This window comes from Enhydra lutris, unplaced genomic scaffold (assembly GCF_002288905.1).
Source record: "Enhydra lutris kenyoni isolate GAN:26980312 unplaced genomic scaffold, ASM228890v2 scaffoldscaffold14, whole genome shotgun sequence".
NCBI classification, from domain to species: Eukaryota; Metazoa; Chordata; class Mammalia; order Carnivora; family Mustelidae; genus Enhydra; species Enhydra lutris.
The window spans coordinates 19,922,271-19,934,695 of NW_019154098.1; the positions used below are offsets into that span (position 1 = coordinate 19,922,271).

General features: G+C 43.1%; 1 protein-coding gene across 3 annotated transcripts in view; it reads right to left on the minus strand.

Moving 5' to 3' along the window:
• LOC111146694 (collagen type XIV alpha 1 chain) overlaps window positions 1-12,425 on the minus strand; it is a 216,773-nt gene that overhangs the window by 20,111 nt on the left and 184,237 nt on the right. For all 3 annotated transcript variants that reach the window (XM_022502358.1, XM_022502357.1, XM_022502359.1), the window contains exons 43-45: window positions 6,065-6,100; window positions 4,993-5,059; window positions 1,776-1,964 (exon numbers count right to left, since the gene is read on the minus strand). In XM_022502358.1, coding sequence (XP_022358066.1) covers window positions 1,776-1,964; window positions 4,993-5,059; window positions 6,065-6,100 — 292 coding nt within the window. The remainder of the gene's footprint in view (window positions 1-1,775; window positions 1,965-4,992; window positions 5,060-6,064; window positions 6,101-12,425) is intronic.

The following is a 12,425-nucleotide window of genomic DNA, read 5'->3' on the forward strand; positions in this document are numbered from 1 at the left end:
ATTCTGCTTTGTCTACTACACTCTTTACAAATACATATATATAGATATATGTAGTCAGAAAATTATACCATGGAAATTCCTATTTCAATGGCGGCCTGGGCCACTGTTTGAGAATTCCTGAAAGATTTTCCTCTTGTCTAAGCCTTCAAGTCCTCTTGCAGAGCAGGAAAGACTCAGTCTGGCAAGAACCAGAAGAGGACTTCCAAAAAGAACAAACACACCTTGTGACTCATGAGAATGACTCAGGCACGGGCTCTGCGCCCCCTGTGTCACAGGTGATCCATCACCGACACCGTCAAAGGATGCCCGGCGGCCAGGTCTTCCATGCGCTGGGAGGGAACCATGCCCTTCTCTACATCTGCTGATTTCATGTCCTGGCACGGGAAGCACCTTCAGAAAGGGAAACCAGGACTGGATTGCCATGAGAGCAGCAAGTACTGAGGGAGGACCTACCATGAGCAATGCGGCTCAGAGCTGCCCCTGCTCTTGGCCATGGAGCTGTTCACCTACCCCAGAGGAGTGCTCAAATGGGTGGGAAAGACAATCAGTGCTCAGGGGTCCTGAGGGGTGGAGTTACTGTGTGGTCTGGGGCAATCAACAAAAATGTCACTCCTGAAACAGAAGTGCAGCTGAGCCTTGCACGGAGAGTAAGAACACCTGAGACAGAGAAAGCAAAGGACATTTCCAAAGTGGGGAAGGAGGCCCATGAAAGCGTAGAGGCAGGAATGCGTGCGGCCTGTTAGCACTGATCAAGAACAAACTATGAAATACTAACTTTGGAATCCGCATGTCACATCTCCAAGTGTGATAAAAGAAGCATTTCCTACCCAGGTCACAAAAGTAACAGGATTCATATGGCAAATAGGTAAGAGTTAGCTTTTCCCCAGATCTGCACTCTAGAAAATGGTGTCTTAGAAAATACTTGTAGTCCATTGTCTTACTGCCCATCACTTTCTTTGTGGTTCATATGTAATCCCAATTTCCCACATCTCTTTAATCTGTTTCTGGAGTTTCTGGAGTCAATTATAGAACTGGGTGAAATTCAATCAAAGTCTTATTATTGTACTATGCAACACTGCTAAGACCTGTATGGGAAAACAGAAAAGGCTAAGTAGGATTTCTATTTTTAAGAAACTTTGGTAGGAAAGACAAAACATTGGCCAGTAAGACTATTAAATGAAATATTTACTTTATATTATATTTAAAATATAATATAGGAAGATGAACCACGAACAGTATTTTCATTTGAAGTTTATAGCTGGCATGGTCTACTTAGGCATATGTAAATCATATGTCGATATGACCTATGACTCACCTGAGGACTGCCATCGACTGTTGCCCACTATGGGTACTGCGTAAAAAAAGCATCAAACCTCAGAAGCGAGCTCTTGGCTTACCATGACATATGCGTGATGCCATATCTGTCCAGAGGAGGGCATCATTTTCTAATTCTTCCACCTGGAAGGGGCACCTGTTCTTAATTCCTCCATCTAGAGGGGACACCTTTCTCTCATTTGCTCAAAAGTCTCTGAGAGGTGAGTTGGGGGTCCTTATCCTCCTTTTTCATAGGAATAGATATGGCTCTTGATGAAATACTTTGTAGTTTACTCAACTGACTCAGTCTTGGGGATAAATAAGTAAGTTGGAGAATGGATGGGTGGCGTTAATGAACATTCATTCTTTTGGATGTCATCATTGTATAAGCACCACTGTTTACACCGTGCTTCCTGTACACACCTCAGTGGCGTTCCAATGAGAGAGGTGACTCAGCTTACCTCGTTCTCCTGGGGTCCCTGGCATGCCTGCATTTCCTGGGAAGCCTGGCGTCCCTGGGGGTCCTTGTTCACCAGGGGTTCCCGGTGACCCTGGTCTGCCAGGTTCTCCAGGAGGCCCTTGGATGGTCCGGACTGATGAGGACTGGCTGGGAATCTGGTTGAGGATGGCCGTGTACCTGGCCATGTGACCTGAGACACACAGGGCAGAGACATCCTTCAGTGAACTGTCACACAGAAGGGAAGACCGACAGTATTATCTGTCAAGATTCCAAACCATTCTGTTAGACAACCGCAAGAGGAAAAGCACACCCCTCTGAAATATGTTGATTTCCAACTTAAAAATGATGACATTTTACTTTGGATGATATGAACAGCTGGACTGTTTTCAAGGCGCATCTCAAGTGTCTGGAATGCCACAGTTCACATCAGCATCTCAGTAAACAGCATGGGCAGAAGTCATAAATTTGATCTTCACCCCCAACATTTATCTGACCCCTAAACCCTCACCCAGCTGCCCCTTTTCTCTAGCAACAGCCCCCCCCACTTATTTGTCTTTTTTCCAACCCACAAAGCCTGCTACACCCTCTTGCTCACAAACCCCCAGACAAGTGTTTTGTTTCAGTTTGACTCTCCGTTGCCAAGACTTTTTGCAGGAACCTTTCCTTGGGTCCCAGCTGCAGATACTCCCACCAGCTTTATTTTTTAAAAAAATCTGGCTCTCCCTCCTATAATCCCTTAACTCAGTTATGCCTGGAAGAACGTATTTTAATAATCAGAAGTACACATTGGTAAAGTGCTTGATACCATAACGCCTCAGTTTTCCGGCAACATCAGGAGATAAGATTTTCCCACATGAGTGAATTTTCTAGATGATAAACTATCCCTTTTCAAACCTGCAAATCTAAATAAAGAAGAGTAACCATTTTTAGAGGGATTATTTCTAAAATATATTCAATGCCTTCTTTTTTTTAAGATTTTATTTTATTTATTTAGCAGAGAGAAAAATCACAAGTAGGCAGAGAGGCAGGCAGAGAGAGAGAAGGGGAAGCAGACTCCCTGCTGAGCAGAGAGCCTGATGAGGGGCTCCATCCCAGGATCCTGAGATCATGACCTGAGCTGAAGGCAGAGGCTTAACCCACTGAGCCACCCAGGTGCCCCATTCAATGCCTTCTTAAGCATAGGACCACCACTGAAACTGATGACTCGGGGGGCATCTGTAGGCATGTCCACTATTGTCTGGGTGCAGTCGACATTTCCACATCTGCTTTTCTAGGTTCTCCCCTGGACAAGAGGCCCCCCTTTATCACTTCTCTAGCTCTCATCACTATGGTCTAACACAGCTTCCCACTTCACCTTTCCTGTAATTCTTCTGATTGGCTCCGGACTAAAAACCAGATAACGGAGCATGTGAGGAATTAAATGCTAACCAGTGAATCAAGTTCTGAAGAGAATCCTAAGCAATGGAATAAGGAACACAAAGGAACACTGAAGCAGCACGAGGGAAGGGGGCTGAGGTGCCAGGCATAGTCCCCGGGAAGGTTGGGTCTTGCTCATAAAGTTGTGTGCAAACTTTTCTATCTCTTCTCTCCCAGCTGCAGCTACAAACAGGGCCTCCCTATTCTACAGGCTTCTGTCAGCTTCCTTGCATCACTCCCTGCTGGCTTCCATTTCCTTGAAGTCATTCACAAGAATCCGAGAACTCCTGAGTTGGGGGAAATGCAATTTTGAACTCTCAATTTTTAGGGCATGTCTTAAATGATCATATATTTATATAAGATTTTTATTCTACAGTGGAATATGACAGCAACTATTGTGAGATCTCCCACATACTGTGGCCCATCAGTCCCATCTGGATTTAACCCCCAGGCTTCCTTAAAATAATTTCCTGTTGGTTTACACTGTATACTTGAAATGAGAAACCTACAAAATAATCCAAGGTACGGGTTAGCTTTGGATGTTTTCAATGTTCAATTTAGCTTTCATGATGTTCAAGTTAGCTTTTATAATTTATTATGTTTTTAAAGATCTTGTTTTGGCATGAAACTCGAATAGTTTTATTTAAAACTGGTCAATTCCCTGAGATACACACATTTAATTTGGGCAATGTAATATAAATGAAATAAAGTTAAAATATAGTGAGCATTACTGTTATGTCGGAAGATGACAACTTTGCACATGGTTTGCACAACTTATGTCTTGATGAGAGCTCTCCCAAGCCGACGTGCACCTTCACTCAGTGTCTTCCCAGAGATGAGATCGGGGTTTATCTACTATGCATGGGGTTTGGGAACCAGGCATTACACCTTCTTCGACACTTATGGGATTCCCAGACATTCCTGGGTTAAAAAAACATAACCATCCAAAGCTAAGACAGTCACTCGGGTAATGAAGGTGGAGTGGCTTGCTTCCAGAGTATAAGGCTCAACCCAGAGCTAGACGAGAGATGGCAGGGTTTGACTATTTCATCTCTACCTGGCCTTAGATCTTTCTGGAATTGAACAAATTATTGGCAAAGGGCCCACACTAGTAACCCTCTGGTAGGATTCCTGAGACAAAATGTCTGTGGGCCTGGGGGAATCCCAAAACGGGTGGGTATGCAAGTGAATGAACACAAACCAGTACTTGAAATACAGTGCAGCTGGCAAGTTCAAGTTGAAAACGAAGACATGGGGCACTACATCTGAGACAAATGATGCACTATGTATTGGCTAACTGAATTTAAATAAATTTTAAAAAAAGAATGAAGCAAAGGATCTTGGGCTAACCAAAAGAAAAGGATTTTAAAAAGCAGGTATTGATTGAAATCTAGTGAGTTGACAGAAAACACCATGAATCATCTTTTTGAAAGCAGCTTCTCATTCTTCAGTCTGATAACTTTCAAGCGCCGAGTACTTGAGCCAAAAAAAACACTATCCACTTCAAGACAAGGAAAAATAAGAGATCTGATCTGGGCTGCTAAGTTAAATCTACATGGGCCAAAGGAAAGCTCTTGGACAGATGCCGCAGAGGATGTGGGTGTCTGTGACAAGGATACAGGACTCCAGGGTGATCTGTGCTGACCTCTTACCTGGGTTAATTATGACCATGTGTAAAGCTTACTTATCTGCACCGAGACCAAGTGTTTGTGGTGTTTTCCAGAGTCACTAACTTCTGGGCAAGGCAGATCCTGGTTTGGACAAGGGACAGAGAATGACATTGGACACCGTGATGTACTTACTCTGGATGAGCTGTTCGCACACCTGACGCGCCACCGCTCGTACCATAGCTTGAGACTGCAGGTCCCCCTGCGTGAGAAGAAAGCATCCTCTGAGAACTGGCCGCAAGCCCAGCCCCATGGCTGTACTCCGGCATGCAGCTCTGACTCGACCCCCTGTTCCCCACTCATTGGCTCCCACAGCATAGGACTGGCCCCCACGGAGCAGGCGAGGAGGAAGCGATTTGACACTCATGGTGCAAGGTTCCTGGGAACCTGCATTAAATGACAAATCAAGTCTTTCTGGTCCTAGATTCTAAAAAAATTTCATAGTTTTGACACAAACCCATATATGTTGAATACCCCACTAATAACTCTTCGGAGCTTATAAAATCTAACACTTTCTCAGGCAGTGGCTTAGGTCATATTAGCAACAACTCCAAGGAAAGACGTTAAACCCATTTTATAGATGAACGGTTAAACATGCTGCCCAAGGGTTCACAGAGGTGACTGGATGAGCCCAAAGTCACGGTTGCTTCTACCACAGGCGACAGCACAATTCTATGAGCCAGAGCACAGTTTCTCAAAAGAGAGAGAAGGTCCCGAAAAGAAACTGATTTAAGTTCTCCAACTGGTTGCCTTGACTCTGCGTCTGCCATCGGCTGCTAATGTCGGCCCATCAGGGAGAACACAAGCCCCACTCTACTACGGGCATCTGTAGAGAGTTTTTAATGTTCTCAAGCCTTTTTACGTCCATGATATAATTTTGCCATCAAATCCACTTCGGAGCTACTGGAGTTCGATTCTCTCCATTTTAACCTTAAAGAAAGGGCCCGAGGTTATCTAGCTGAATGGTAGCAGAGAGGCAACTAGAAACCAGCTGTCCTGACTTCCAGCCCATGGGGTGTCTTTCCACCTGACAGCGTGCCTGCAGTCCAGTGGGTTGAGGGGAGGGAGGAGAGAGGAAACAGAATCAGAGTGATGGACAGTCACGATGGTAATAGTCATGGTAGTAAACAGCCATCCTGTCTCCCGCTTATGCAACACAAGGTGTGCAGCTGGCTATGCCTGGTAAACAGAGCGAGAAGATACTCACTCTTTCTCCTCGCTCTCCCTTGGCTCCGGGGATACCCTGTAAAAAATTAAAATTGTCAAGTTACTTGTAACACTGCCTTCAGCTGGCTGTAATGAAAGTGGATCTTTTCTTATTTTATTAAGATGTTTTTCCTGGCTCTCACGGTTCTGCAGCAAAGATCGATACACAACAGAAATAAGCAAACAGCAAACAGAAGAAGCTCTTTTAAACTTTTTACTCCCCCAGCCTTTGAATACGTAAACACAGGATTTTTTCATGCAAAACTGAGATCAGGCAGAGATACTGCTTTGTGACGTCATCTCACCGAACAGGTCATTCACACCTTTCCGCCCTAACCACCACTCCATGAATTGTACTCTACTGATGGTTCATGATTTATTTTACAAGCCTCTTTTGAATAGCTACATTGTTTCCATTTTTAAATGATTATCTTTCGAAGAAAGTAAATGATCTTCCATCCTAAGGGTTCAGGTAAGAGATGAGATTTGTGGAATCCTATACTTCCGCTTTCTGTCCATGTCACAGGATACATTTCTTCTCCCTGATTCTCCCTGATAATGGGAACTTGCATTAATGCAAATTCTCAGCTGAATTATTATTTTGTTTTGTGGCTTAGCTACTCTTTGACCCGTAAGAAACCGTATTATTACCGTAAAAATTTTTACTGAAGAAATAATGGAGATTTCAAGTGTTTCTGTAATGAAATTAAACTAATAAGCAAAACATGTGTCTTCAGAGCATTTCATCTTTTTGTTTCAACTCTGAAGCAACATAACAGATCCCCTGAATAACATTTTTAGAGCCTCTTCTAAAAGGGTAGCAAATAGCCTTTACAGATGGAATTTACCCACATTGTCAGACGGTTCCCCGTTGTTACAATAAACTCAACAGCTCCCAACCAACTATCTTCTCCAGAATCTCTATTCAATTAACAGTCACCCAAATTCAAAATTCTGGTTTCACACCATTGGCGTGCAGGTAAATTGGCTTTCTGGAAAAATAAGATGCCCTGACTTGCAGAGTTTGCTGCTATTGGAGGTGTAAATCTATCTTTCGTGGTTGATTTCAAGCTGCCCGTGTGCTGTCAATGAAGACAGAGTTGAGAAAGGAAGAGAAGCAGGTGCAAGCAGCTTGAGCCCACCACTGGTTCTATCTTTCCTATTCCTTGCATCGTGTGTGTCTATTCCACACGCACACACGCACACACTTGCTTGGATTGCAATCTCTCGTAGCCATTCCTTCTGTTCCATGACCCGATTCCCCACATAACCAGAGACCACCAGCACTCAACCTAAAAACGCAGCGACTAAAGAGTGACCACAGCTCTTCCTCTATTTGAATCACCTGGCGATTCTTAGACATCCAAGTGACAAAGTTGGTTCTTGAACTCAAAATCTTTTGTTATTTAGCTCCAACCTCCCTATCTTCTACTCCTCAAAATGGCACTTTCACACTCCCATAGACCTGATGATCGACTCATAGACCTGATCTACTCAGTGTGTGAAAACATTTGAAATGTGAGAAAAATATTATAGTATTTATAAACATAAATGTTATAAATTAAGTAGCAACAGTAGGATTATTCTAATCCAGCACTTAGTTCAACTACCAGTGATATGACACTGCATTTTTTTTATTCTCCAGCATACTTAGTCACAAGTCAACCCATGGATTTCTCTTCTATGTAGATGGTAAGATCTCTAAAACTGGAAGACATAACTTATATTACTTTGTATTTCTAGAACTACCTAGCCTGTATCCTGCATAAAAGATTTACTCAAACATTCAACTAAGTCCAATATTAAATTGAAATAGTCTTTATAAATCTAGGACTGCTGTCTACTTCCTCTGACCTTGAGCTTCCTTTTGTTCTGTTAATAAAGTGAGAAGAAAAATATTAACTGACTTCAACTAGAAGAATAAATCCACCCTTTAGTGTACCATAAGATAATTTTTCTAGATTACAAATGAGATCAATAATCAACAAAGCCCAAGGGAACATTATTGAAAAATACATACACAAACATACAATAGTGGAATCTCAATGCTGGGTATATAGGCATTCACTCTAAATCCTTTGAATTTTGTTTGAAAATTTTTACACTAATATTTTGGGGAAAAAATAAATGAGATAGGATCTCTAAGCCACTTAAACTCTTTGAGCTTCTTTGTAAAATCAGGCCATTAAGTTAAATGGTCTCTGGGGTTCCTTACAAGGATAATGTGTTAGCATTTCATAATGTCATCATTTTTTGGAATGAGGTAGCACGTGGAACAGACTTTATGAAAAATACAAAGCTGGACTTGCCAGGGGAGAATCTCGAACTCTACAAAGAAAACATATGCTCTCTATAACTATTCTCAGCATGTAAATTCCATAGGCAGTCTATGTCTAACTCACAAACTCCTGTCTCCCCAATTCCTAGGACTGTGTTTGGGCATGTGCGCAAAGATATGTTAACCGAATGAATGAATGGCTGAATTTTACTGCAAGTCTGGATGGCAGCTTTATTTTAACTGCCTTGACTGAAAAGACATTCTCAGGCATTCTAGACCATTAGATAAAGAGTTGATTCTGTTAAAAAGTATCCAAGAGTTGATTCTGCTAGAAAGTATCCAATTTCCCTTATAGAAACTGTTTGCAAAAGTAAGATTTACAAGGCATCCTTCGCTCACAATTCTTTAGAGATATAGATGTACTGCTGTTGTCCTCCTCATGTCTTAGGCTCTACATGTGGCCAAATCCCCAAAGATGCAATAATGTCCCCTTGTAGGTCTAACTGGAGAAAAGAGCTACTTATGTTACCATGAAATAAATCTTTAGTGGAAGCAGATTTTCAAGCATTAGATGCAAAACAAAACCCAAAAATCAGCAACAAAAATAAGTAAATATTCCACATTTTTAATATATTCAGAAACTATTGGTAAATACTAGCAATTTAACACTGAAGCTGCTTTTTTTCATGTTCCAAGCATTGTTCTCAGTGTATCAACCCACTTAACTCTATCACAGCCTTATCAGATTAATTAATTTAATCCTTATAAAAATACCTATAAAGCAATATAATTCATTCTTTCTAACAACCCTAGGAGATGCCATTTCCACTTTACACATAAGAAAAATGATTCCCCAAGAGGTGAAATAACTTGTCCATGATCCCACAGTGAGGAAAAGGAAACTCTGGGACCAGAACCCAATCAGCTGGGCTCCAGAGCCTGTGATCTCCCCAGCAAATGTGCTTTTAGCAGAGTGAATGAGAACACCATTCAACAATTCTGCCATCCAATATCTTCAACTCCATTTCCTAGCTAAACAATAATAAAAAAGCAATCAGGAGTCCCTCCCTGCTAACCCTAATGGCTCAGAACTTGGTGTTAACCTGAGTCATTTCTTAAAAACAACTGGTATCAAATATTTTTTTCCTGAACCAATACACTATTTGACATCTCCATTCCTAGCTATCGTTTATTAAATTTGCTTCCTTGGAATGTTTAAAACTTAGAAAAAGAAGTTAAAGGGTGAACCCAAGTGATAAGAAAAAGCACACAGTATCAGCCCCTTCTGGTACATAGGGATGGATGTGTTTAATCTGACCTGAAATTCCTCAAACTCAGCCTCCTGATGCTGGCATTTTGGTAGCTACAGGACACAGTTAGGCGGTCTCAGTGAAAGATCCATTTAGTAGAATATCTGTACAACAAGAAGTTATTTTTTATTCCAATGTCCCTAACATCTTTCCTTTGATTTTTGCAAAGTAAAACAAAAACAAAATAAAAATTCCAGAGCAAGGGCAGGTCCATAACTCCACCAAAGTACGCTTTGAGGGAAAACACAAATTCTCTGTAGATGTGGGCAAGAAAAAAGGCACATTTTCCTACAATTTTAGGAACCCTTGAAATGTAAAGAAATGAAACTACAGTAGCTACATTCATAAAGTCACAGAATTTTAATGCTGAGGGAAGAGGAATGATCTCATCATGGTCCAAGTCCTACATATTAAAGATGTCTGTTAACACAAATCAAAACATCCTAGCTCGGCTCTAAAGGTCTCCCACATTAGACCATGGAGAGATAATCTTCTAATATTCCCTAGGACATCAGACTAACTAGAATGCAAATATGCCTTCATTCTTTCTTTCTTTCTTTTTTCTTTTTTTTTTTTTAACATTTTATTTATTTATTTGATGGCGAGAGATCACAAGTAGGCAGAGAGGCAGGCAGAGAGAGAGGAGGAAGCAGGCTCTCCATGGAGCAGAGAGCCAGATGCAGGGCTCGATCCCAGGACCTGGGATCATGACCTGAGCCGAAGGCAGAGGCTTAACCAACTGAGCAACTCAGGTGCCCCATTCTTTCTTTCTTTTAACGAAGACCTATTAAGAACCCTCTATGAAATGGAGCTGGAAACTAGGAACAAAAACATGTGAGTACATGAGTATGATGACATTTCTGCCCTTGAGGAAGGGATCATTTCATTGGAGGGCTGGACATGGTCTCAGCCTGAAGAGGTGAGTGGCGCCTCACACAGGAAGTACCCAGCTTTAAAGAGAGACTAGCCAGAAACTCAGCATGGCGAGAAAGGAGGAGAAACCAGCTCAGATGAATGGACGGATGTTCTGAAGGCTAAACAAGTGTGAAATGGTATGGTATGTGTTGGGGCAGCTCTACATAATTTTAGGGGACTCAACTCCAAACAAAGAGACGGTGGGAGGCCAGTCGGAAGGTCAAGATCGGGACCATCATGAAGGGCCATGTATACCTGGCTGAATATTTGGGACCCATCCTCTGGCTACCGGGATCCAGTGAGGAGATTCAAGGCAGAGAATGACACATCAAAGATGTACTAGAAGGATCACTCAGCACCTGGGGAATGGACAAGACCAGAGTGAAAGCAGAGGCAAGGGGGCCACTTAGGGCTGGCCGTGATAAACTCTGTGAGAAAAGAAGAGAGGTCAGAATAAAACTGTGGCAGTGGCCATGATGTAAGAGAAAGAGTTGAAAAATTCTAAAATGTATAAAAGATGGGGTGGTTTGTGTTTACTTTATGTCTTAACCACAACCCCCATCAATGCCCTCTTCCTGTCTTTGTGGGCAGAAATCACACCCACATCTCAAGATCCAAGGCAAATGCTGCCTCATTCAGGCACGATTCTCCCTATCCCATCAGTTCAGGGTGTATCTCCCTCTCTGTCTCTCTGTCTCAGTGGGGCTTTCATAGCAACTTCATTGTCTTTCCCTTAAGACATTTCTCACATTCTGCCTTTTATTATACCTATTTATAGAAAAAAATTCTCTCTAGATTTTCCATGGATGTGGAAAAACATCTTGGTCGTCTTTCATATCCCTAGGAACCCCTCTCCCCCATGTATCCTGGGTCCATACCATGGCTCCCCAGTACATATTTTTAAATGAATGAACGAGGAAGCCGATGTGCTGAGGAAGCCGATGTGCCGACGTGGCAGGCACAGCTGGGTAAGGTCATGGCAGGGCCACCTCCAGAACCCAGGCATCCTGATTTCCAGTGCAGTGCTCTTTAAATGCTGGAGGGGACCCCTCTACCTGTGTCGATTTCAAGCTGAACGGATGGCCGCTTCTTACACAAGCTTCATCACCGTCCCCCGCGCTGGAAGGGAGTCCCTGCATTTCAGCCCAGTCTGCAATCTCAGGTAGGAATTATGAGCGCTACAGCCACAGGTGCGCGTTCCAGCCCGGGCAGCCGGTGGCTGATGGCAGATCGCAGGAAAGCACACGGTCCTGGCACTGCCCTAGGAAACACGTTGCTATTTTCAGTGGGGCCGTCTGTCTTTCTTGGTCTCCTTCCCTCCTGCCTTCCTAGACAGACATCCATGGGAAATCAATCAGGGCCCTAACACCAGGACACTGAGCCTGCTTTCCTGGTCACGCCAGACTGGCGGCCAGCAGGCGTCCCGGCTGCTCACGGCCCAGAGTGCTCAGGAAAGTCTGGGCTGGACAGTTTGGAGAACAACTGGCTTTGGAGAGGAGACCCAGAGCCCACGACTGGGGCAACCACCCCCTCCCAGTGCCTTTACACTACATGGCTTCTGTCTCTGATAAAACTGCCAGCGGCACAGGGATCCTCATGCACCAGCAAGGGCACTTTTCCATTGACGTACAATTGAAGATAATATTATAAACAAGTACTTTATTTCTGGGACAAAGTTTATGGGCATTTTGGTCCCCATATTTAGAGTCTATCTGAGAGCTACCATCCACCAGGTGGTAGGATCTACTTGGCTAATGTGTCCTACACCCTTCGTGCACCCCATTTTCTTCCCCTGACGACCTCCCATAGCCAGCTCTTCTTTCCCATTCCATTGCTCATGGATTTAGGATCAACCCAGC